This window comes from Alosa sapidissima, chromosome 12 (genome assembly GCF_018492685.1).
Source record: "Alosa sapidissima isolate fAloSap1 chromosome 12, fAloSap1.pri, whole genome shotgun sequence".
Taxonomy (NCBI): Eukaryota; Metazoa; Chordata; class Actinopteri; order Clupeiformes; family Clupeidae; genus Alosa; species Alosa sapidissima.
In genome coordinates, this window is record NC_055968.1 from 23,707,457 (window position 1) to 23,733,838 (window position 26,382).

The 26,382-nt window shown below is 43.6% G+C and overlaps 1 protein-coding gene across 3 annotated transcripts; it reads right to left on the reverse strand.

The window, feature by feature from the left end:
* Window positions 1-821: 821 nt before the first annotated feature.
* Window positions 822-26,100, reverse strand: brinp3a.2 (bone morphogenetic protein/retinoic acid inducible neural-specific 3a, tandem duplicate 2). Of its 3 annotated transcripts, none has more exons than XM_042057896.1 (9): window positions 25,907-26,100; window positions 25,479-25,573; window positions 16,526-16,857; window positions 11,655-11,845; window positions 10,086-10,276; window positions 4,899-5,004; window positions 4,074-4,310; window positions 3,113-3,335; window positions 822-2,225 (listed from the first exon to the last, which is right to left on the reverse strand). In XM_042057896.1, the coding sequence occupies exons 3-9, from the start codon at window positions 16,717-16,719 to the stop codon at window positions 1,109-1,111; spliced, it is 2,259 nt and encodes a 752-aa protein (XP_041913830.1). In that variant the 5' UTR covers window positions 16,720-16,857; window positions 25,479-25,573; window positions 25,907-26,100; the 3' UTR covers window positions 822-1,108. The 3 variants fall into 3 exon arrangements, with proteins under 3 accessions (XP_041913830.1, XP_041913831.1, XP_041913829.1); XM_042057897.1 differs by having other exon boundaries at window positions 25,479-25,546; window positions 25,672-26,100; XM_042057895.1 differs by having other exon boundaries at window positions 16,526-17,678; window positions 25,479-26,100.
* Window positions 26,101-26,382: the final 282 nt, after the last annotated feature.

The window sequence follows — 26,382 nt, forward strand, 5'->3', positions numbered from 1 at the left end:
TTTAGGCACTTTGGCTGTAACATAAAGTTATATGAGAAGTTGATGGGAGTGAGTAAAGAAAGAGTTATCTGCCATGCTCAACAGTCCCGCTTGCTGCACCAGGCAAGCAACGTGCTGTAGTCGGTTTAATTTTTGCTGTCACGTTTTAGTAACATCTTAATTTTTACAAGACAGCAGTTTGTGGCAAATGACCACAAGACCATAAAAGACAGAGTGATTAATACATTTCAACTCGTCCAACCGGATGTCTAGTTTTCTTCTGCTGTTGTTTCCCTTACATTCCAAATTGGCAAGAAACCCATTCATTTTCCCATAGAGATTTTTTTCTTGGGAACCATTAAGTGTTAACCCTTAAAGGAGTACCGTCACACCGGTGTGACGGGAATGTTGGGAAATGAACGTTCTAAAGAATATCTGGGTTCATTGAATTCAACATAGAATTTTAGAACCTTCAATTGTTGCGGAACTTAGAATGTTCAAAAACCTACACCTTTAAATACTAACACTGAAAACTATGAGCTTCCGGGCTCCTTCCCAACTCTATAGATTCAGTGCTTTTTTGATCTCCTACTATTAGTTTACTTACCTTGGTAAGGTATCAGGCAGTCACTTGTGTAATCCTAAACATATGCGTTGCATTTTCCTTAACTGACTATGTGTAGTAATACAAGAGTATTACAGTGTATTATTCCATGATGTTTTAATAACAATATATGTACAAAACATACTTACACTACTTTATCTCTCCATGGAAAGTGCACAGTCACTGAAGCAAAGGAATGCATATAAAAGTTACAAACAAACATACACATTTTTTTAAAGTGCCTCTCATGAGGTCAACTTCAGAATTGTCCATAGTAGAAATGAGTTGTTACGGTTCAACAGGATGATTTAAGGACATGACATGATTTACTGTATGTCAGAATTTGAGTTGTAAATTTACGTTTTATTGGCTAGGGTGCAATTTACACTTGCCACATGTGACCAGGGTTTCTCTCAAACCCAACAGTAAAAGAAATGTTTCATTCTGAGTCGAGTTTTACTCCTGTACTCTCAGTGTGTCAGCGGTACTTTCATTTCTAAACTCCTCTGGAACCTGTGCTGTCTCTTAACTGCAAAGTTTTGTTGTCTCGTAATCGAGGGAGTTGGGCAGTCGAGTGCTGAAGGCCTGGAGCGAGGTATGGATCCGCACCACTTCACTGGCTGTCAGTTTGAGCCGGTGGCGCAGCAGGCAGGAGAACAGGTCCAGGCGCTGCTGGCCCGGCGGCGACAGCCGGTTGACCCGGTCCCGGATCTCCAGCAGCTGCAGCAGGGCCGTGTCCTGCGAGCCCTGCGTATATGGGTAGTCCAGCTGCAGTATGAGGTCGCGAATGGCTTCCGGGTCAAAGTGCATGCTGTAGCCGAACACCTGGATGCTGTTGATCTTCATGTAGCCCAGGTTTCTGGACGGGTCCACCATCTCCAGGGGCTCGTAATATGTGCTGTCGTTGACTCCGGGGCCCACTGCCTTAATGCGGCTCCGCAAGTATATGTGGATGGTTTCAAAAAAGGTCTTCCACCTGTTCCCCAGTGTTAAAGTCCAGTTAAAGCACTCCAAGGGCAGATCTAGCTTAGTAGACTGCCAGTCTGGAAAGCTGTTCTCACTCACCGGGATGTACCAACTCTCTGAGTGGCTCCCGCCAAAGGGGTTGATGTAGAGGGTGAGCGCCGGCTCCAGAGTGCTGTTCTTGGTCAGACAGATCTGCAGGGATATGCCCAGCAGCATGTGAACCATGTTGGACTTGTACTTGTTGCTCTTCAGCGTCAGCAGCATCCTCTTCCTCCACGACGGGTCGAACCAGTTGTTGAGGCGCATGTCGTTGCTGATGAAGATGGCGTGCACTTCCAGGCGCCGGTCCGAGCGCTGCAGGAGGTAGCGCAGCTCCAGGTCCTGGAGGTCCGTCTCGAAGCCCAGGTAGTTCTCCGTGGAGTCGGCCACCATGGGCCGACAGGCGCCCTGGCTCAGCATGTAGCCAGCGTTGCAGCTCCCGCAGCGGGTGTGGTTGTCGCTGGCGCAGGAGGCACAGGCTCCGGCCTCGCCGATGGAGCACGGCGTGGGCACCTGGCAGGAGGTGTGCTCGTAGGCGCAGATGCACATGTGCAGCTCCTCGGAGAAGGAGCCCAGCTGGTTGTTCTCGGAGCAGTAGAGCAGGGACTGGAAATAGTTGAGCCAGTAAGCCTGTGGTCTGTGGAGGAACAAATGAGAGGACACACATCTATTACTGACTGCTCATTTGACATGCTTGTTTCTTGCCGGCGGGAAGGTGATTGCAATCATACATTTTGCCAAAAAGTATGATAAATATTGTGATTATTTGCGTGTTTTACAAAGACATAACTCGCATGTTAATTGGAGAGACCATGGAAGCAGCAACACCTCATTTATCTTATTAGAGAGTTGCATGCCTTTATTTTCACTTCTGTACTTCTTGAAATTCCCAAAACACAGCCGGCGTAATTAGGAGCAAAGATGGATCTTTTGAGCAAAGCTGACAGACTGGGAGGTGTTCATTCGTGTGTTTCAGGGTTAACCCTTAAAGGAGTACCATCACACTGGTGGGAATGTTGAGAAATGAACGTTCTAAAGAATATCTGGGTTCATTAGAATTCAACATAGAATTTTAGAACCTTCAATTGTTGCGGAACTTAGAACGTTCAAAAACCTACACCTTTAGCAAGGCACTCATTCTCTGGGGCATTTTCCACGGTAATTGCTTGTAGCAAACAAACAACAAACAACATACAAAACAGACATAACAGGCCCCAGGAACTAAAATCAGTCACATAACACCCTATTCATTTATGTGAAAGCTTCGACAAGTGGGATAACGAGTAGTCTTTCAAGTGCTCTGTGTTACTTGAAGGCAAAAAGAGCCCATCCAGACCTGCTGGGGAAATGTCTGAGGGATAGGCTGCTGCATTTGAGCATTGCCAAAAAGCCTGATAATCACCTCATGAATAAGTCAAGGGGAATAAACTATGGTTATTATCTCATCGGTCAATTAATGATCAGGCTGAGACCAGAGTGCAGGACAGACGGGAATGGAGACGTGACTTTGTTTTTTTACCGTACCTCTCGCGTGGTAAGTAGATGTGCGGCTGCTTTTGACACCTTTTGCTGAGGCTGAAGAGCTTGTACACAACCCTCTGTGCTCTCTTAAAAAGGGCAATCATGCTGTTCTCCAGCTGCTCATAGCGACGCTGAAAGCCAGCATCCAGCGACCACAAGTGCTGGATCGTCGATGTGTTCAGGAAGAAGTTCTGTGGTAGCCTCGTCAGAAATGTCTTGAATTCGTCTATTTTTATTTGCAAAGAGAGAGACAAGTGCTTTAGTATATAACAAGCAGACATGACAACACATCTAAACAAGAGACAGACTTTTTTTTTTGTGATACTTTTGTACTGCCAAGGAAAACCCAAGAAGCCAGGAAGAGGATCGTTTCCTTGTAAATATTTTTATGCTTTCTCAGGTCCAGCGCTTCTCTTCTGCTGACTGAGCAGGACACTGCATGTCTTTATATCCCTTTCAGAAGGACACATTTCTCCTTCCGACTCGGCACACTTTAGTGCTTTCACAACATAAACCGAAAAAGCAACGTCCCTCAAAAGATTTTCCACTTTTAGAACCTCAACGGCCGAAAATCCAGCTATATTCATTTCAACTCAGCAATATTTTGTCACACAGGGTGACCTTAACTGGCAATAATACCTAAATGTTGTATTAAAACCCCTCGTTCATATTCCATTACTGCAGTAACTATGATGATGAGAAATGCTGGAGTGGCAATAAAGTCATTTTATGGGTAATTAATCTTTCTGGGCATACTGTAAACTACCTGTGTTGTTTTTTTTTGCTCAATCCAAACCCGTCAGGGCCTTGATTTGCAGAGAGCTGACAGTGTGCCAAGCATTTGGAGGTTGCTAAAAGTTTTTATCACAGAAATTAGATGAGAAAATGGTCCAGTGCCAATAATAAGTATTAATTATCCATCCACACACAATTAATTTTTTGATCTTTCATATTCGGCCATTACCTGAGTCCTCAAACTCTTTGTAGAGGCTTTCCCATGACTCTGATACCCGGTGCAGGCTCTCCTCCATGGCTTGAATGTCCATGTATGGGCAGTTGCATTCTGGGAACTTCGCATTACACTCACACCAGCAGTCGTTGTCCTTGCAGACAAACCCTCCTTCGCCATTACAGGCAATGTAACTCAACGCAGCCTGGACAAATACGTCTCTAAGGTAGTCTGGTAAAATGATCTGGAGCCCTGTAATTTAAGACATAATAAAGCATGGTTTTTAAGTGCTAGATTAGCAGGCTCTATAAATGAACACTTGCACAATTAAGCTGCAGAATAATCTCTAGTATGAACTTGTTTAAGTTTTTAATTTTTAGTGACAGTACATGCCTGGCTGGACATAGAAATAGCCATGGAATGACAGCGGAAGAGTGTAAAACAAGGCCCTGAAGGCGTTTAAAGGCAAGCAATCAGGAAAATGGCCAATAGTTTAGTTTCCAATTAACAGACCAGTGGTGGTTAACAACACCTATCAGACTTATGCGTTGCCACTGTTGGCTCGGCTATACTCCGTCATCTCATCACATTACATCCCACGAACCATTTGTGAATCTACATTTATTGGATTTGGCCCCTTGCTCTCTTCTGCTTCGCTATGCTTGCAGCCAGCACTCCTCGCCATCCAGGAATACAACCATCTGCTGGACCAGCCATACAATGTGCGCCATAATAGCCTGACAGCTGTGAGATCAAGCTTGTGCCACTATACCACTGTGGACATAGCAATGTTCCCAACGTTTGCAATGAAGGAAAAAATAATAATAAGTGTAAACATACCTTGTAAGTGGACTTTGTTTTCCGGACTTTGAACCAACACAGAGCTCACTGAATCAAGGTTGTCATAGTTACTGCAACCAAGAGGACCGGTTCTGGTCTCAGTTACCTAGGCAACAACAGACAGACCATGTGTTGTTTTTCCCCCCAATATATTTAAAAGGCATAAGTAGGCAGTACAAGGCGTAAGAAAGCATTACAAACACATTTGTGTGTGTACAATTAGTTTTTAAAACAGATGAATGAATTATCTTCACTTTCATGAAGAATTATATCTATCTAACATCTCATATATATATATGTGGATATATCCTATATAGTAATACCAAAAGCATGTTTTTTTCTTGCTGCAGCTTCTGTATCTATAGCTCCCCATCCTCTCTTCTTCCCTCTTAATGCTTTGTTCCGCTGTTTCATCCCCACTCTTTCATTCTTTCAGAGTTCTTCCTACAGTTCTGCGCCTCATTCATTCTCCTTAAGTTCTTCCTACACAAACACACTCACTCTAAACATTGGCAATACAGAATCCCCCCTCCCTCTGAGTCACCCTTTTGTATAGTTTGTACAATGTAGCTGAGCGGTTTCTTTTAGCATTATGGCACGAGTGAGATTGGGGCTGGTAAATGATATACCCACGGCTGTGGTTTGGCCGTAGGGAAGAGACCGGGGGCCAAGTGCTGCAGGTAACCCCAGCCGAGGTCATATCCTTTACTAACGCCATGATCACGCTCATTGTTTTTTAATTAAACAACAGTTCCACAGTTTAAATACAAATTGTGTTTTCTACAGTGCATTTTCATTTTTGTTGTCTAAAAGCAACAGTCTTGGTGCAGTCCTACTGCTACCAAGCAATGGAGAATGTCACCCTGCAGCCTAGTTGAGTGAGAGAAGCTATATGTGCACAGTCATTTGTTTACTTGTTGTCTTCACATTACATTCTACATCTGAACATTCACCATACTTCATTTACTCCATTTTCTGACTCAATAACTGTCAAATGTGACATAATGAAATCGTTGCTCTCTCAATTTGAAAGACTGGAATGCTCACATCTGACAATTCAATGCAAAATGCAGAGTGATTACTAGTGGTAAAGTGTCTGAGTGGGGATGCCCTGAGATATCGCCACCCATCATGAGTCGTGGAATGCCCCTCGTCCAATCAGAAACGAATAATTAGCTTGACTGGACCTTATTACTGTTGTATAACTACATTTAATCACCATGTCTGAAAAGACTGTGAATCATGGCAGTCTGAGTAGGGAACAGAGGGCACTGTGCATTTCTTTAAACATTTGTTCCTCCCACCACCGCCACTTAATTGATTAGATTTCTTGTTAGAGAAATTCTGTTCCACCTACTGAGAGAAAAAGAGGCACTTCTGCTGTACTTCACTGCCCCCTCAGATACTCTGCAGCTGACGCACTGAAATTTAATAATGGCCAGATTTCTTCATTGCCATATTGACGGAAACATCTCCGTTGACCTTTCCTGAGAACCATTTCGGTGAGACCTCTTCTTTTTTACCCATCCTCACCACCACCACTTCTTGCATCTGAAATAGGAGACACTGTTTCTTTGCTCTGCGAGCTGGTAGAACGTGTCTAATTGATTCCCGTTTCTCCATTTTCTCGTGCGGCTGGAACACCTTCATCATTTCGGAGAGATATTCTCTGATTTGGCCTGTCAGAACATTTTTGTCAGCCGAAGCGAGAGATAAAGCGAGACGGCGTTTGGCCACTGCCAGTCCATCACCTGTCCACCCAACAGCGGAGCGATAGGAATGAGGATACACTTGCCTGCACACATTGCTCTACCCGCACACCCCTCCACCCCACGTTGTAGATCTGCGTATACTGTACACTGAGAGGCCAAGATTTGTTGGAACATCTATATTTGACCTTTACTGGACAAGTTGGATATGTATGCAGTGCAGGGAGGGACAATCCACTAGAAGGTTCAAGAAATGTGTTCTCACTGGGAAACATCCAATGAAGAAAATGGTATTAACCCTACAATGGCCTAACCCCTCACTGCTCCCCGAGCGCCGCTGTTGTTGCAGGCAGCTCACTGCGCCGGGATTAGTGTGTGCTTCACCTCACTGTGTGCTCACTGTGTGCTGAGTGTGTTTCACTAATTCACGGATTGGGATAAATGCAGAGACCAAATTTCCCTCACGGGATCAAAAGAGTATATATACTTATACTTACTTACTTACTTATAAATGTATCCTTGTAACATATAGCGGGCTTCCGAGGGGACGGGACATTTCTGCTGCTTGACATCCAGCCATCGTAGGCACTCGACTGACTGATTGGGGTTTGCCCGAGGGTGAGACACTGAGACACAAAGCCTCAAAGACAATTGCACACCAGAGACACTGACTGAAGTGCTAACCCTCTGGACTGTGCCAGCCAAGCCATGGCAAACTGATGTAACTGAACATGGCCCCTCCAAATGTTTTCCTTCTAAAATCTATAAGTATTATTATTATCAGATAAGCCATATGATGGCCCATATTGTACAGTATAAGGAAGTTGACTGGTGAACAAGTGGAGGGCAGCATTACATTACTTTGTAAAAAAAAAAAAAAAAAAAAAACAGATGTCCTTCCTTTGACTGCCATACACAAATGGCAGATTATGGCTCTCCAACATTCATGTGGCCAAATGCTTTTGGTGGCTTTGGATAAAGTACTTACAATCTGCACTCGCACACCATAGAGAAAACAGACAGTGCTGACATAAAACAGCAAATGCTACACCCGTTCATTTATATTCACTATGGGGAAGGAAATAAACAGGAGGTCTATTGCCATTTGCCTTCTGAAGATGAAATTTGGCACAGGAAGGCAAAATAAAATGAACAAGGTGCACAGGGTGGAGATGGGGGGGGGGCATTGTTAAGAAGTTTTCATCACACCTTCTTCCTGTCACTACACATTTCGGTGGGTGGTAGTCAGGCGACAGGAGGTTTGCCGCGATCAATGATTTAGTCGGGAAATTGTCAAATCAGAACAAAAATCATCCCTGCCGCTTAGACACAGCTTGAGCTATTATGTGTTAGATAAACAACCTAAGCATAGCCGAGCTACCGGGACGCATGGCGGACTCTTAGCAGACTCTGATTTGCCACAGCAGAGTCCCAGTACACCAGCCCGCTAACAGGCTTTTCCTCCCTAAAATGAGTTGCTAAATTTCCCCTCCACAGAACCCTGCGGGAGAGAGTATCGCCTCAGTCCCCACCAACCCCCACGCCCACCCCTCCTCCACCCCTCCTCCACCCCTCCTCCCCTCCACCTCCCCTCCATCCCCCCAGCCCCCCTCCAGCCCCCCCTCACTCCCGACCCCATTCAATTTGAAATCCACACGGCAGAACGCTTAGTCCTGCCTGTCCCACGAGTGTGGGTCAACGCCCCGTGGAAATGATGCATGTGTTGAAGAATCCTTCGCCGCGTCTTCTCTCCCCCACCTCTCCGATTCATTCTCCTCCGCTGATAGAGCCGAACCTCTTCGCCTCGGTGGCTGCACCTGCCACTCAAGGAAGAGGCGCCGCACATGAAAGCCCTCTCCTCCTCACAAAAGAATCACCTCGGCCGAGTCTCAGACAAACACTAGTGCGCTACCTGAGAAGTGCCCTCTAAGTGGTAATAAAAATGTCTAACCTCCAAAACAGTTGTGCAACGGAAGAAACAGCTCTCTCAGAATACGGGCAAACGCAAAGAATAAAGAGCCAGTGCAAATGAGGACAGCACACTCAAAAAGTAATGCAGTCTTCTGGAGGATACTCTAAAATGCTCTGAACAATTTCCTGGTAAAAAAGGTACCATTACTGGAATATGCCTTGACACAATAATTCAAATGTCAAGTCTTCACTGAACGGATATTGCATTCTTTTTTGCTCAAAAAAGTTAATGTCACAAGTGTACATGAAGGTGACTGGAATATTTGTCAATTGTATGCGTGTGTGTGTTTTTCATATTTGACCATTTACAAGGAGGATGCATAATGAATCTTCTAGGGTCCAAATATCAGGATCACTTACATGAGGCTACCTTTACTTTTGAGGCTATTCGCCTTTTGAACTTGAATATGCTCCCAGCCCCCTCCTTCTCCATCTCCTGGGACTAACCCCCCACCCCCCATCTTATTCTCCTGTCTGTCCTGTTCTTTCTTTGTCTGTCCTGTTCTTTCTTTTGTCCTGTCTTATATGTTGTGTTATGTCTTATATGTTGTATTATGTCTTATATGGAGGCAGCCTTAAAAATCAGATACACTAATACAAATACACTGCGGATACACTGCAAATATACAGTATATTGTAATATTAACCTGTTGAACCTGTTGCCTCTGTTGTAAAACATTTAGAATTTCCATTATTTTACTAGCAGCTCTACAAATGTTTAGCTTAGTGCTCATTAATGGAAGTACATTATACTAAACATGAATATATGTGCTTCTGTAACACTAATTAGTAAATCAGAGCTAGCGTACACAGTGTACTTTAGTAATTTTGACTGGTATGCATGTGCACACATATTAAAAATACAGTTAATTATTGTGTCAAAGAGTTTTCATTTAGCTTGCATTTGCTCTGACCATACCATGAATGTGTCCTTTAAGAAGTGTTACATTCCTAGTGCTATACTGTAGGTAGGGGATCTCCCAAAGTGGCCAATCAACAACCAAGCCTATTCATTATCAAAAATAAATTCACCCTCAAAGCAACCTTAAAGACCACCTTCCGGGAAAAATCAAGACTTTAACCTATATGTGTGTATGATATTTGCAATGGTTTACAAGACATATAATGAGTGAAATAAGCTGTCATGGCCGTTAAACGCAGGCAAGCAAGCTAGCGTGTCAGCTGCAGCAGTGAACAGTGTGTGGAGAGGGGGCAAGGTCAGATACAGTAGATTCCAATTCCCGAAATATTGCAAAGTTACATTCAAGCCATGACGCAATGTTTTCATTGAACAACGTCCATCTTTAAGAAAAGACTATGAGTGTTGAGAAAAACACAGCATATGGCAAATGGTCAACATGCCACAGCAATCTGTACTCTTTTATGTTTATATGTACTCTCATGCCTTAAGGTTAGCTCAGTTGCCTTGACAGGATTTACTGTAATTAAAACCGTACACAGTCGGTAGAATGCTCATTCCTACTGCTATTTTCCAGGCAGTGTGTACCTTGATGGCAGTGGAGGCGATCTGGATGTGGTGCAGCTTGCGCAGTGTGCTCTCTCTGTCAATGAAGTAGGAGGCAGCCAGCTGGTGGAGTGTCTCCAGAGTGACAGCCGTGCCATTGCTGGAGTAGTCACTCAGCTCGGCTTTCTTGCTCAGCTTCCTTTTGTCCACAAATATAGTTAAAGCCTCCTCTCCTGCAAACACAGACAGCGGCCAATAAAAGACATACAAGGTTGAAACTCTGCTAGTGGGTGAGTTTCATGGACGAATAAAAAAAAGCGCAGCACTCAAGAAGTATTGTATAGCATTGTATGCGCTTTCAGCTTGTACCAGTGTGCTGCATATCTGTGCCTTCAAAATTAGGGCAAGGTGAATCAAGTAGTGGCACACAGCATGAGGTTCTGGATCACTCACTATTTGGGAACAGAGGTAGGCCTGCAGTGTACGGCAAGCATAACTTCATATGTACTGCATAGCCCTCTTATATCTGCATATCTGTCTGTATGGTAGTGTGTTGTGTCTATTGTGTTGTGTCTATTATCTATTGTACAAAGAAATAAATTGAACATGAACTTGAACTTAAACTCTTGCTTTGAAACATGGAGATCTATGCAGCAGGCTTGATTATAGCAACTATCACAAAAGGCTATGACCGCCTACAGTGAATTGGAACGTATTTGATTTAGTTTGTAAATCAACAGAACTTTGGCTAATTCACAATACATGTTTATTCATCAGTTTCAATAATATAAATCAGTGTGGGAGTCTTGTTACTGACTGAGCATAAGGGCACGTTTCAGAGGTTCAGATCTGCAAGTGTTGGCTCTGTTACTGTTTTCTCGTTGCATATGATGGCTTTTTTTTCTGCCTAGCCATGTTTACATCAGCCGAGAGGCACGCGTGGCCTCCACTCTTTATGGCACAATTATTTATTTTATGATTCCCATATGTTCTGCTCGGCTCAGATAGACTATCAACTTCTGACACGCCGATCCACAGCTGGCGCCAGCCCAGGCCTACTGGCTCTTCATTTTCATGTTCTCATACCACAGCGCTGTTTGGTGGGCGGGCGACCAGCACAGGAGCGGAGGTCGAATAAGTCAGAGGGGGACTTTTACATTATTATCTCTGCGTGACCTTTCAGAGATGGCGAGCCATGTCAAGTAATCGACAAGTGTGGCTTTTTGGAACGGCAGCCCATTCTGTCACCATGCCAGACATGGTCCAGGCTTTGTTCCTGAAATCATCTCATCTCCTTTCCGAAATGGAGACCACACAACCTCCCGGCCTCCAACGCTATGAACAAAAATCTGTGTTCTCGGGAACAGCATGGCTCAGCTGTGGCAAAAATTACACTTTGAATTCAAAACTCAAATCATTACTGTTGCACAAACAATATGTATTCAAATAACTAACTTAATTTAAAGGATATGATGTGTTTGAAATGTATATACTCATAAGCACTGTTTGCATTGCTTTTCTTTTGTCAACCTGAGTGTAATTACGCTAATTAAATTCATCTTTCTTTTAAATGCGGTGCATGAGTGAGCGTGTACATAAAAGGCTGCCTACCTCCAAGCGTGGCCGACAGTAGGAAGTGTGTTCCATACTTCTTAATAAGATTGTCCGTAATTAGCTGGGTGGTTGGTCGGCGCCCCAGGAGCCGAATGTTCCGCATGAACTCAGGGGTGAGGGGCAGGGGAGAGTCCAAGAAGTCTCGGCGCTCCACCGCCAGGTTGTTCACTTTCCAGCGTCCAAACTCTCTGAGAGGCAAAAGAGAAGAGGAGGTTCATCATTATTTATTTATTTGCTTATTTATCTATCTTGGGGAGGTTATAGTAGAGAAGTAAACAAGGCTGTCACTAATGATCTGTTTTTTTTTATTAGTGCACAAGCATCTGGCCCAGCAGGTAGTGAAGAGCCTGGGGTCCTCGGGGGAAGAAGGGCAAGGCATGCGCCGCCTCACCAGATCATTAGCTTTACCCAAGTTCTGAGACCAGGTAACCATTTCCGAGGATGAAGACCGCCTCAAAGTAAGCCACTGACAGGTGCCCTCTCTAATGAACACATCACTACCAAAATATGCAATGGCAAGAAGTCGGCCCAATAACCCCCTGTTTTTTTTATCCACCAGGCAAGCAGTAGGAGAAGTGCTGTAAAACCCTTCGTTCTGGGCTAATGTCTTTGTGCTATGACAGCAATTTGGTGCGCCTTTGGCAAAGTGCAAACAATTTTCCTGGAGGATGGAGATATGAAAATAATTGGAATAAATAAGTGTTTGTTCTTTTTTAATTAGCCTCTACAGATTAGGATAATGTCTCTGTGTGGGGTTGGCATTTATTCTCTACCTTCCTCTCTCTCTCTCTCTCTACATCTTTATTTATGCATTCTCTCAAGACACAACTCTTTTTTTTCTCTTTCTGAATTTATCTGTCTGCCTCTTACTTTCACCCACACACACACACACACACACACACACACCTACACACACACACATACGATACCATAGAAACAAACACAGCTCTAGAAAATACAGGTGCAATGCTATTACAGTAACCGCTGCCAGACATGTTCAGGCACTGAAATCTGAACTGCTATCCTGATCACTCCCAAATGATACACTACACACTGAAATAGAAGCTTGTCTCCAGTAATCAAAGTAGGTTGGGCAACCTTCTGCAGTGGTGATGGATGGCATTAGGTTGGCCTTTTGAAAGGATATATATCACATTAAATCAGGAGTAATGAGAGGGGCCTCTCGACCCAGATGTTTGATTGATTCATTCCAGGGGGGGAAAAAGCCCCCTTAATTCCATATGGAGTTTAACAATTTGCTGAGAGGGAGAGGAGGGTGAAGTGATACAATTAAGAGAAATTATGCAAAAGAAGTCTCAGCTGCCATTGGACATAAATTGGGGAAAATACATTTAAATCAATCCGCTGGAATCAAACCCTAATGTTTTGGCGTGGACCGTGGCCGTGGGACTGGAAAAAAGGTAGCGCTCCTGAGCAAAATCTGATGATCAATCTCAATCTCGTGAGATGCCAGACGAATGAGGGGCCAGGGCCTTGCGATATCTCTCTTTTCTTTCTCTCTTTCTCTCTTTTCTTTCTCTCTTCTCTCACGCCCTGCTGCCGCGTGAGGACTTCCTGGATCAAAGACCCTGATGGTGCCATGTGGCAGAGAGAGCAAATCCCCCTTTGTCATTCTCTTCTCCAGTTACCGTTGAGAATGATAAGCCTTGCTTGTCTTATCTTAAGCCTTGGTAAGGCCTAGTGGCTTTCTGTGACAGGGAGAGAGCAGTGTTTGATGGCTGCTCGGTGAGTTTGATTGTGGAGAGCTTTATTTTGCTAATAAACATGATGGACACTATGATTCGGTGTCGTGTTCATGATGTGCATGTGAAATCTTGTCTCTCGGCTCCCATGGGACCATAACAGCTTCGTCATGTGACTTGAGAAGCAGCTGCTTTTGGTTTTATTTATTTATTTGTATGATTTTTGATTTTTATGTGCAAAGCATCTTTTCGTGTACCAGAACAGCTACCCTTACACAAGCTACAGCGAGCTTACATCATAAAGTGGTTTACATCTGTAACTTGTGGGATGAAAGAAACTTTTTTTAAATAAAAACGATGAAATTGAAATGAATAAAAAAAGATATAAAAGATCTTACAGTATGAATACGTTTCTGGAGAACAAAACAGACGTCATGTACAGTGACTAGAAAAGGAATAAGGTGAGCGAATGTCTCATTTCAGTCGTTGAAAGGCAGCATAATACAGTATTCCCTACAAATACACACGCAAGAAAGACAAAGACAAACAATCAAGGCAACAAAGCACGATTGAAAGTAAAAAAAGAAGAGTCCTGATATAATTTTTCTGAGCCAGTGTCTAGGGCAAATGTCCTTGGCACTAGTCAACTTGAGCAGGTGGTGCTACGGAGCTGATCCTCATGTTTACTGGGACACATGCCACTGTGTCACCAATATTCTTCATGCTGTAGCCACTAGCACACACACACACACACACACACACACACACACACACACACGCACGCACGCACGCACGCACGCACGCACGCACGCACGCACACACACACACACACACACACATATACACATACACACACACACACAGTAAACCCCATTTCCTTCTGAGAACTCATTAAAAATTCTTTCAAATTCAATAAAGGGAGAAAGGTGGAAAATTGAAAGAAGAAGGCGAAATGGTGCACTTCTATTACAAAGACACTGCTGTTACACACCACTGTAACTCAAAGCACCGCTTCTGCTACACTGATTCATCTTCTCCGTGTCATTACCGATTATTAGAATTCAGCAGAGCAACAAAGTCACAAACTGCACAGGAAGGGGGGAGAGAGAAAACCATCCCCAAAATAATATTGTCACTTTTAATCTTGACCAGTCTGTATAGCTTGGGAATTATAATTTTTTTGGTAGGGGACTGGGCTGACAGGAGTGGATGTAATTTGACCAAAAATTGCCATCCTGGCCATATTTCAGGGCTTACAGCAATTTCGGGGAATTAACATTGGCATGGAAGGATTAGGTCTGTGCTTGTCATTGACACAGCATGAGACTTGCCTGATGAAGAGGGACAAATCTGTAAGGCAATTACTATGCAGCCCTTACAGTCACTTGTTGCAGAAATCAAACAAGAAACAACAAAAGGAGATCAGAATAATTACGGCGGCTGATTGTTTTCTGATCAGCTGTCTGTTTGACACCGAGAGAGAGAGAGAGAGAGAGAGAGAGAGAGAGAGAAAGAGAGAGAAGAATATTATGACTCTGAAATGACCACTGTGGGATATTTGAGGAGGTGCATGGTCAGAATACATCAGCATGCATCAGACATGAAATAATTATTTTGTCTCTGTGAAATATACACCAGTGTTACAAACCTCACTGACAAGCTCATGTTGAACTCACCCATGCTGAGTTCTGATACTGCAGGCGAACGTGCATGCTGTTTGGTACCACCATGAGAGCTCAGTGAATAGGATGCTAATGGCATTATAGCCCTACTTGGCAGAATCTCTTGTTCTCTTTTCACCATGATATCCAATGGAGCTACCTCTGTGCTGTGATTCTGCTTCATGCTTCAGGTGTTGGTTAATTTGAGATCCCCTGTTGGTCTTTTTATTTGGCTATTCAGATGAACGGCTCTGTCGTGGTCTGGTTTCAAGACATATTAACACATTTCAACTCATTCTTCAGTTTGTCTGGTGTTTTGTGTTTGTTTTACATGTTAAATGATTTTCAAAAAAAATAAAAAAAAATAAATCTTTGCATATTTAAAATGTATTTCAATTAGATGTGTATTACACCTAGTCGGACAATATCACAAATACAATGCCATAAAAACGCTCTCCAATAATGACTTAATAAACTGACTAATCAAGGTGGCTGCAATCTTCTGAGCTCTCAGCTCAGGCAAGCCGATGACAGTAACCTCTCTGGAGATGTCTGTCATAATGCAGGGTAATATGCATTAAGACCTCACTAATTACTTTGACGGATCAGAGGGCTATTAATTTTGGTGGCTATGGCTACGCTCTAATGTTCCCCTGTAATGTGAGGCCGGGGGGGGGGGGGGTGATGCATAAATAAATATATAACAATGGCATTTCAACAGAGAGCAAATCAGTAAAGCCATAAAAAGTCTTCTACGAAATCCATACATGTCAGCCTGCGCCAGTCGGGAGCTCTACCCAATAGAAACCATGGATATGACCGAAGTGATTTATGACACATTGTCGCTTATTGCAATAATTTGCCAGACCCATGACTGCATGCTGGGTGTTTGACAAATAATGATTTGTTCTCCAGCCCTTCTCACATATTGCCATATCTGACTTGTCAGAACAAGAACAAGACCTGGAGAGAGATTTTTCAAAATGTGAAATGCTATAATGGAGCAAAATGATCACTTATCAAAACAGTGTGCCAAAGAATGCTCTATTACTAGGGTTTACGTCCAATATTATGTGCATGTGCTTTGACACTTCCTTGACACTTGTATCTCTCACGCTGTAGTGGGGGGAGGGGGTGCTGCTGTGATATAGCCATATGAGGGAAAGTGATGGAAGGATTAAGGATTCCAACTGTTTTTATACTAGCTTATTTTATACTAGTGTAGAAAAGCAAATATTAAAATGACTGAATAAATTGAAATATTTCATATTCTATTGGAACCACTTTTCTGTGAGCTTGAAGTAACTTTAATGAAGAGCATGCCATCTGGCCACGGCATGTTTGGTCAACCAAAACGATGCATTATTCACAAATCCATTTAAAATTGCTTTTGCATCCCATAATATGTATCTAAAGTGAATTCTCCCATATTTGTATCAGCCCAGTATTGTGCATTGAAGACTATGGCTTCTCTTCTAGCGAGCTGAGCGGAGCACCAGCTGACCTGTATATCTTGTAGCGGGTGGAGAAGCCTTGGCGGTTCCTTTCCACAAACTCTGTGTACTCCTGGGAATGGTGAAAGGGCCCCTTGTCTGAGAGGAGCCAGTCCAGCGGGCCGCCCGGCCTCTCCTCCGACAGACTGGCCATGGCCACAGCCCAGCAGTGCAGGCTGACAGTCACAAACTCCCATAGAGCCATCAGAGAGGCACACTCGGGGGCGGGGGGAGTGGGGGGGTGGCTCAGCAGCAGTAGCGGCAGCAGCAGCACAGGGACACTAGCTCACTCCACCTCTGGGAATTGTGGGAGTTCTGCATTCCCTCTGTTCCCCATCCGCACCTGGGCGAGGAGAGAGAGAGAGAGAGAGAGAGATGTACAGTTGATCTCCAAAGGCGCAGCCAGGAAGGGCCTCATGTATACTCATTCGTAGCATAATGTGAACACACACACACACAAATTCAAATTCCAGACTCACTAGAGACTGAAGCACACACACAAAGGAGGCAATTAGAGAATTATAACGGCCTCCTTCCTTTAAGCCTTAAAGTCTTTTTTTAGGACTACAGAGAGATCTTGTCAGCAAATGGAGACAAAAGATAAAACATTAAGGCAACGGTCTACTAATTGTCGGTAAGTGAGAAGCTTAATGTATTCCCTTAAAATGTGCGTTGCATAATAACCAATAATATTTGGCGCTTGAGAAAAATTAAGATACTGTAGCTTGGCAATTAAAACCCTGTTGAATTGAATGCACTCATTATTTATATTTTCATCTGTAAGTAGTATTGTTTATCTCTATAGATCATTCCAGTTAATAGGATGTTGTTGACTCAAAAACTCTTAACGACCAGAACTTTACAAGTTTACTGCCACCATGGCCACAGCACACCACCAGAGCTCAGGCGCTACAGCTAGCCATGGTTGATCTCCTTCCTTCGCTGTTATGATGAGAACACAGCTGCCATGGCAGGGTTATGTTTAGCGGTGGCGCTCTGTGCAGCGCGTCCTGCTGTTCCCTCTGCTTTGTTCTGGACTCCTATCGCTTCCCATATTTCCTGTGCCGGTTGTCAATCAGCGCTGCCCGCAGCCGTGTCAAAACCAGATGTTGGAGAAGAAAAGGTCTCATTACTGTAGTCTGATGACAGTCTGTCAAACCATGCCTGCCATATGCCCGGGTTTCGAGAAAGAAAAAAAAAAGAAGTTATGATATTCGTTCAATGCGCACAATGGGAATCAAAGGAGCAGAGTGATAGGTCAGATGGAAGGTTAACATATCAAATCTACATCAGAAGCCCCCGTGCTCCATGAAAAAATGGAGAAATTGAAACGGGATGAAGAAACCTCCTTCCAAGTTTTCTATCACATCATTTGCAGTTCACTTTGAAAGGCACCTAGGGCTAATTTGTGTCATCGGTGTCCTGTCTTTGTCCTCAGAACACTGTCCAACCTTGAGGTGTGTACCGAGTGCCGGCACCCATAATGGAGTACAGCCTGCATGTAATTCACAGATAAGTAGATCGCTACCAGTGCGAACACAGCACTGATCTAAGCTACAATGCATTCTGTCATTCTCTCTCTCTCTGTCTCTTTCTCTCTGTCTGTCTCTCTCTCTCTCTCTCTCTCTCTCCCTTTTTAAAAAAGAAGCTGTGATTACACCAGATTTAAAAGCCGGGGTTTTTGCGGCATGACATCTAATTCTTCAGTGTCGACATCCACATACGCTGCCATGCATATTGATGAGCAGACCCTGCTGGATCACAGTGAAAGTGCTCAGTGGGGGACCCACAATGCATCAAAGTTCCCCCCTCAGTGATACGCCACACCAAACAGAGGCTCCTAAACAGAGAGCATTTTTCCTCCCTCAACTTCTGCTGTTTTTGTTTTCTTCTTTGTGTTTTTATTTATTTATTTCGTCGTCGATACAATTAAACTGTAATGCTTAATGACTTTCCTCGGATGTATGAAAGGACTGGGTAAACATAGTGAGAGTAAATATTGTGAATGCAGTGGTTTTTGCACTGAATGCTGATGGCAATCCCATGGTACAGGCTCAGCAGGTGTAATGCTAAAAGAGATTTCTCAGTGTCTGCTGTCGGTTAACAAATGCACGGGGTAGATAAAGCAAAATACTCCAAATGTGCATGTCTGTACGTTTGTGAGAGAAGTGAAGAGCGGGGAAGATGAAAGACTTAGTAGCAAGTGTTCTAACCCCCTTGCTTGGGAATATTTAGCTTCCCCGAGTAAGTAAACTTTCATAGATTGCTACATTCTGAGTCAGCTACAGTTGTGATCAGTAGGCATATTATCTTTAAAACAACAGGGACGGGTATTTTTGTTACTTTCAGCGGAATTAATATCAAGTGTATCTCATTGTACGCTGTGTGTGGGCATTATTGGATAACAATTGTGCTTGTACGCGCAATATGTTTCATAATCTAAAGTAAAAATTATCCACCTTACATTGTGTGGTACACCTTAATCCTTTTAAAAACAAATGAAATAGCTGGCCTGGAAGTAAAATGCATTTTTATTATCTGCTGTTTGAGGCTGCAGTTTTTCAGCAGCTCTCCTGAAATATAATTGCATACAACCTGGGAAGAGATAACCTGAGGCATTTCAGAAATGTGGTAATGGTGGCAGGCTACCACTCTGTGTTTCTGAAGGACCGTTTGATAACCTCAGCGGGAGAGGTTGAAAAGATTATGTGTGTGGACAATATCTGCTTTCCAAACAATGCAAAGTCATAGGACAATCTTGTATTACTGTGTCAATGGCACAGCCCCCACCCCCGACCCATTTGTGTGTGTGTGTGCGTGTGTGTGTGTGTGTGTGTATGTGTGTGTGCGTGTGGTTGTGTCTGTGTGCGCGTGTGGTTGTTTTAATGTATGCTTTTTTGCATGACTCAAAACTATGCAGATTGTGATGATGGCTGCATGGCCAAAAATGGTCTCAACAAAATCTCTCTTAAAGCCAAATAACCACCAGATGTCAAGGCACTCCAATACAGCACATTAGGCAAAGAACATGATAGAGGAAGACAGAGAACAGCAGAGAATGACAGAGTGTGAAAGAGAGAGAGAGAGAAAGGGAGGGAGAGAGAGGGAAGGGGGAGGGAGGGAGAGAAGGAGAGGGATAGAGGGGAGATATGATAGATTATGATGGATGATTGAAAGTAACATTGTTGAGTAATCTGATCCTTATGTGATTACCGGTCTTACACTGTGTTATAATTATTACAGGAACACTAATGTATATTACAGCATATAGGCTTGTACAGCCATGGTAGAGCTTATCATGGAGACGCCTTTGATCAGAGATATGACTGATGTTGACCAATCTACAAAACATTGTTCATTTACATCCATACAAGGCTATTTAAATCTAATATGCATTTCAAATTCAGAATATCAAACAACTGGCAAATGTAAAGCAGCACTATTATACATAACAATCATACACATTAAAAATGAATTCACATTTACAAAGGTTAGAACTCTTTAAATGTATCATTTATGCCACATTTATGGTGCATTTATATTCACTACAGCACATCAATACATTATTCCTTGTAGCCTTGTTCTTTGACAGAATATTTTTCATTCTGGCCCTTTGCGTAGGAACACTTGCACCAGAATGTTTTCATCACCCAAGGAAAATATCATTATTATAATTTGTCCTTTAAATGTCTACAAACACAAGGTTGTGCATACAACCCTGGAGGAAGCTATCATGAAACCATTCCACAAAACTATGCAACAAAGGTATTTTGCATCTTAGAATGAGCGTAATGATCGACCATATTCATTTGGACTTCATGAAGATTTGTCCATTTGATATGTAATGCCCATCCCAACACAACCATTTAAAGTGAACTATTATCTAACATACTAGTTCTTTTTTCTTTTCCTCTTTTCCTCTTCATCTGAGATGGAAGAGTTGGCATCTCATTTTGGCCAGTTAAAAATGGCACGACCTTTAACACATACCATTCCAAACATAATCTGAGGGAGTGAGTGAGTGTGTGGGCTAAACCAGACCTGATTTCAGCCTAGTAAAACCAAAAGGATCCTATCAAACCCAAGGGAGCAAAGCAGCACCTCCTAATTAATGATCAATAATACAATTTATCATGGAATTAGGGCAATTCCAGCATCAGTAAATAGGTCAAAGCTTTATGAAGCAGTTTTAAACAACCAGAGGCTTGCGGTTGTACTGTGTGTTTGTGTGCAAGACAGCCTTTCTGCAATTTAGTGAAATTCACAGAAGGGCTTTCAGGAGGAGGCAAAAACAACATCTTTTAAGATTGAGCTCCACACTTTTTGGAATCACTAGCCTCAGAGAGCTGGGATTGTGTTCATATTGTACTCCGCATGACACCCCACACCACATATGAAAACACCATTCAACACTCTGTTTGCCCCTCCTCACATTCACCACTCTGTTTGCCCCTCCTCAGACACAACATGTTTACCCCCAGACCTGGAGTATAAACGGTGAGTAAACACACTCTCTCTTTAAATGGCCTTGAAATGATTGGGAAATGATCGGGGCTGATGAGATTTGAGCAGTCCCAAAGCCAATCTCTCCAAGGTGTTTATCTAAGCCTATTTAGAGAGCCGAGTGTTGCGTGAGTTCTCCTCTGGCTCAGAGCATCTGTTCAACACTATCAGAGTCCACACCAGCACTGACAGGAGAGTGACTGAGCCTCCCTCACCAGGACCACTGAATGGACAAGGCTCTCTTTGTGATACTGCCACATTTCGGTGCATTTTGAAAATGGAGGTGAGGGAGCTGCCGGGGCTGGTTATGGGGAGTAGATGGAAACGAGTGAATGTCGTGCATGGCAAGGGGATTTGATTAAAAGGTTTCATTAAAATTTCTTCAACAGGATCCAAGTGGTGCGTCTGGCACTTAACATTGTGTCTCGGAGCTAGCCCTAGAACCAGCCTCCGAGTCTAAAACAGGAACTGATAAACTCTACATCCTCCTTCCAGTGCTGACTAATGGAAATGTTGCCCCTAATTAACCCACTTATCTCTCGTGCTACCACAGTCAACAATACCTTTCAATGGACGCCAGAGGTAACACGTTCCTTTTGTGCTAAGTTATGTCTGCGAGTCATAATTACTTATCAGGAAGTACAAGTCGAGCATGTGTGTTCGAAGACTTGCACGTAGAAAGAAATCTTGCTGTCAGTTTGAGAGATACACAGCTGAGAACTTTTGAGGCAAAAAATAATATGCTGGACGCTGTTGAAATTTTAAGCACAACATGACCCATCTGTCTGCGATTTTTTGCAAGGTGTGCACAGAAAGATTGCATGTGTGTGTGTGTGTGTGTGAGAGAGAGAGGTGTGAGTTTTGCATTTGCGGTGATATGTCATTAAAATGCAATGTGATTTATTCCACATCTTTACTATGTAAATGCTGTGAGATTGATTTCATGCCATATCAGCGCTGAGTCATGGACATATCATCAGCCACTGACGAGCAGTGATAAGAAGTAGGATGCAGCATGGCATGGCTAATTGTGGTTTTGTAGACTTGTATGCTTTACCATCTAAATTAGATTTAATCAATTAGCAGGAAATGTTTAAACAGGACAAAGGGAAGGATTTAGAACAGCATAAAAGCTGCTGGCATAATCAATGCAGAGGAAGTAATCAAAGATGTGCCTTTAATTATTGCCATCTAGCTCGTAAAGTTCTCACTTGTACATTTTTATTTGGCTGCATATCACAGGGTAGCTCAGAGCAAGACAGTGGGGGGAAAGCATCCATAAATCTCACTAAAACACACACAGGCCTTTTAAAAACGACCAGACCCAGAGGTTCCACTTAAAAAGAGGTTATTAGGGCTCCAGTCACGCCATATTGGGCGCATATCTGCTAAAAACGCCATATTTCAATTGGGCGGCCTTTGTTTTTATCAATACAGTAGTTCACACAAGTATTTCAGTCACCCACTATGAGTCTGTGCATTTAAGATGAGCAGCATTTTGCTCAGTGTGAATGCTCCAGAACTTTATTTGTATGTTTGATGATTTATGAGGGCTGCCTTCCAGTAATGGCATCACATTGCAGAATACAAAAAAAGGCTTCCATTCCTTTTGTTTCTGCTTGCATTTTTATGGTTTTTGTTTTCCACTGCGGAGTTTTATTTTATGAGGCCTGGCAAGGGATGTGTGTTGGCTTTATCTGGCTTTGCATGCATACGCGCTATACACATGTATATCTCAATTACGCCACCTTCTTTCAAGGCATCTTTGTTTTTTAAGCCCTAATCAGGCTGCCAATCTCGGGCGTGCACACGCCGCTTTCTTCTCATCTGTGTCACATAAAAAAGCGTCCGAGTCGGGGCAGATTCGGGGGATACGCTCGTTTGCTCATTATCATAAAATAATGGGCAATGGATGCTCAGCACAAAGGCGTTCTCGTTGCCAACGGCCTGCTTTGCCTTTCTGCCTGGCTGCAGTGAGCCTGAGCAATCTCTCCTCCTCCTCTTGTCCCTGCCTTTCTTTTTTTTTAAGGATGCTTTAAAATTGCTGCTGCTCTCGCTCCTTTACTTACCTATTCATTAATTTGAGGAGTTGTTAGGGGCCACTTTAGCCAGAGACGAGGATTTGTCAGCAAAGGCCCCCATTGAGGCTCCGAGCACATTCGTTTGAATGAGAGGGCTCTCACGGACTCTGATCTATGACTAAATCACTCATTTGGACAGGATGAATGGACCATTGAGGTGGCAGCATTGACTGTGATGTTTGTGTGTGCGCGCGTGCGAGCAAACGTACGTGTGTGTGTGTGTGTGTGTGTTTGTGTGTGTGTGTGTGTGTGTGTGTGTGTGTGTGTGTGTGTGTGTGTGTGTGTGTGTGTGTGTGTGTTTGTGTGTGTGTGTGTGTGTGTGTGTGTGTGTGTGTGTTTGTGTGTGTGTGTGTGTGTGTGTGTGTGTGTTTGTGTGTGTGTGTGTGTGTGTGTGTGTGTGTGTGTGTTTGTGTGTGTGTGTGTGTGTGTGTGTGTGTGTGTGCCTTCACTGTGTGTTTCCTTTTTTTCTTCCTTAAACTCGTCTTTATGTGTGTGCCAGGACCTCTAAATGGAGGTTTAGAAATGTCCAAACTGTGCCAGGGTTTTCAGAGATGCGAGACAGCTGGGCCGCCACACACACAATCGCACAATCCACCACAGAAGGTGAATGTACTGCCTTCAGCCACCTCAACTGAGCAGCACACAGCACACAGCAACTGGCCTCCACTGCCTAGCCTCCTTACAACAAGCCTTAACACACAAAGGGCCCACACTCAAGGCATCTGCAAATAATGGAGTTGAGGTGCCGGAGACTGACTTACTGAGTACACAGACCTGTCAGGCGGTGGAGACACTGCCACCACTGCAACAGGACCTGCTCTCATTGTGTTCCAACACAGCTGAGTTAAACGCTCTGAGTGGAGTGCAGTTGGTGGTTGGTCTGGGGTCAATGCTGCTGGGAAATCTTTATGAATACACATAATTATGCTCATTATCATCTTTGTTGCTCTCTGAAACTTAGCGTATGTTGTGTCTGAGGCAATGCGACATCAATGCCTCTTTTGAAAATGTAGCAATTCCCAGTGTGTGTGCGGAGGTGGCGTTTTTTAATATCGTGCCGTACAGTTTTGTGAGCAGTGATACTGTGTGGATTTAAAACATTTTTTTCCCATTGTTGTTCGAAACAAGGGGCTGGCGTACTCCTCAGCCCCCTGTGTCAACATCTCCAAGTCTGGCTGAACTGATCGGGAGGATGGCGAACAGTGACCTTGTTGTGGGGTAATAAACAGCAACATAACAGCTTGTCGCTAAAATCCTCTCAGGGTTTTGGCTGTGGCACGCTCTGGCTGGCGAGAAAGCCTCGGAGACAGCCTACTGCAGCACAGTGTGTCTCCTATTACTCTGACAAAACCTTAATGCACACTTCCCTCCCCAACGCTCAGCCTGGTGTAACAGTCCCCTTTGTGGCTCAATCCATACAAAACTTCATCGCAGATTAAGATCCCAGCATCCAGGCGATGCACTCTTGCCATGTCTGGGAACACGTGATATGAGGGTCGGGTTACTGCTGTTCAATTTCCTGATGCACATTCGCGGGTAACCACCAATGAGAGTGAATTAAAATGCACAATTGTGGGGATCAATGTAAATGGGTATATCGAATATGGTTCAGACCCTTTGCAAATGAACCGGGATAAACTTGCTCTCGAGCAGGCTGAATATTCCAGTCAGACAAAACAGCCGTTAGCATATTTGGTCTAGAAAACTCGCTTTGCATAAACCTTTACAGTTGATTTGCCAGGAAGTGGTTGCCATTAATCAAGAGGGTTACAAGCTTACCCAGCTATCAAAACGACTTGTCTGTGATGCCTTGGAAAGGCTAAGGGCTACAGATTTTAATTAGTAAATCACTGTAAAAATAGTTTCTGAATAGCTTCAAGCTGGTGCTTTATGCTTCAATGGCACTCTGCAATCCTATTCAGTGTTCATCAGTGTTAAGAGATTTGATCCCCTGCAGAAAAACCAACAGGCCTTTAGGGATCCTTGGATGTTTGTTTGTTTGTGGTTTGGGTGTTTATGTTTGTGTGTGTATGTGTGTGTGTGTGTGTGTGTGTATGTGTGTGTGTATGCGCGTGTGTGTGCATGAGAGAGAGAAAGAGAGGGACAGATAGCGTAAGAGATGGGCAGAGACAGTGTGTATGTGTGAGAGAGAGAGAGAGGGAGGGAGAGAGAGAGAGAGAGAGACTAGATCTCTCACACCGATAAACACCAGTGCAAAAAGGGAGCATGTCGACCTGAACATTACATGGTAGGCTACAGTGGTGACACTATGACTCATATAAATGCATTCAAAAAGGTATGTGACTAGACATATCAGCACCTTAAATGACATTAGGTATTAGAAATTACATCAAAAGGTAGTCGCCACATGACAACTCACCGCAGTACAGAGCATAAGGCAAAGTTCGTCAGATCCTGTCCCATTCTTCGGTAAAATCCTGCAGCAAACTGTTTGCGTAAACATACAGCTGAAAACTTCGTGACGTGAAGACAGTGAAAGAAGAACCCCCCAAAAACCACACACAACTGTCGTTAATGAACTGAAATTACAATCAGCAGTCAAAGTCTGTTACCAAAGAATAATCAGGCATCATTTCCAGCGCACTAGTCCTTTGACGAACTTCGTTTATGAAGTAGCCTACGTTTATCCTGAGAGGATTAATGTTCTTGAAAGCGGCGACATTTGGAAATATGTAGACTTTACAAAATGAGAACATCCGAGAAGCGAAGAAGGCAACTGGGAATACTGCTTTAACAATTAAGATGGAAGATGTGTGCGTTCCACGAACAAAAGAACAACGAACTCACAAGAGGACAGCTGCAGCGGAATGCGACTGAATAACACCAACTCTGTGGGCGCCAGCGAACATCGGTTAAATATTCCTTCATAAAGTCAGTGTCACCACATAGCTCTGCTTGACCCTCCTACTCTGCATCGTCGTGTTAGAGAGTGTGAGAGCCCACTCTCAATGCCTAGGCGGCGGCAGTCGCGAACGCTATGCTTCTTTGCTGCCCCCCTCACACTCTGTCACATGTTTAGAAGACAAGTAGTCCTCTGTGATGTTTTTTGGAGGATACACTTAATACCGCTGATGATGAAGGAATGATAACTGCTGTTTAATCTCACAGCCTTATTTTGGATCAACGAGCCGTTCTTTTGAGCTCTTTCTCCATATTCCTCTATAATGCAAAGAACTTCAGTGATAACCTAGCCTACTCATGGAACTGCATTTTCGAAAGGTTGCAGTGTTTTTTCCCCATGTGGTAGGCCTACTTTGAGAAGT

Coding starts and splice junctions, on each gene's coding strand:
- brinp3a.2 (XM_042057896.1), bottom strand. CDS start 16,719: ATGGCTCTATGGGAGTTTGTGACTGTCAGCCTGCACTGCTGGGCTGTG. Junction 10,277..11,654: donor ACTGTCGGCCACGCTTGGAG/GTAGGCAGCCTT, acceptor CTGTGTTTGCAG/GAGAGGAGGCTTTAACTATA. Junction 4,311..4,898: donor AAACAAAGTCCACTTACAAG/GTATGTTTACAC, acceptor CTTAAATTACAG/GGCTCCAGATCATTTTACCA.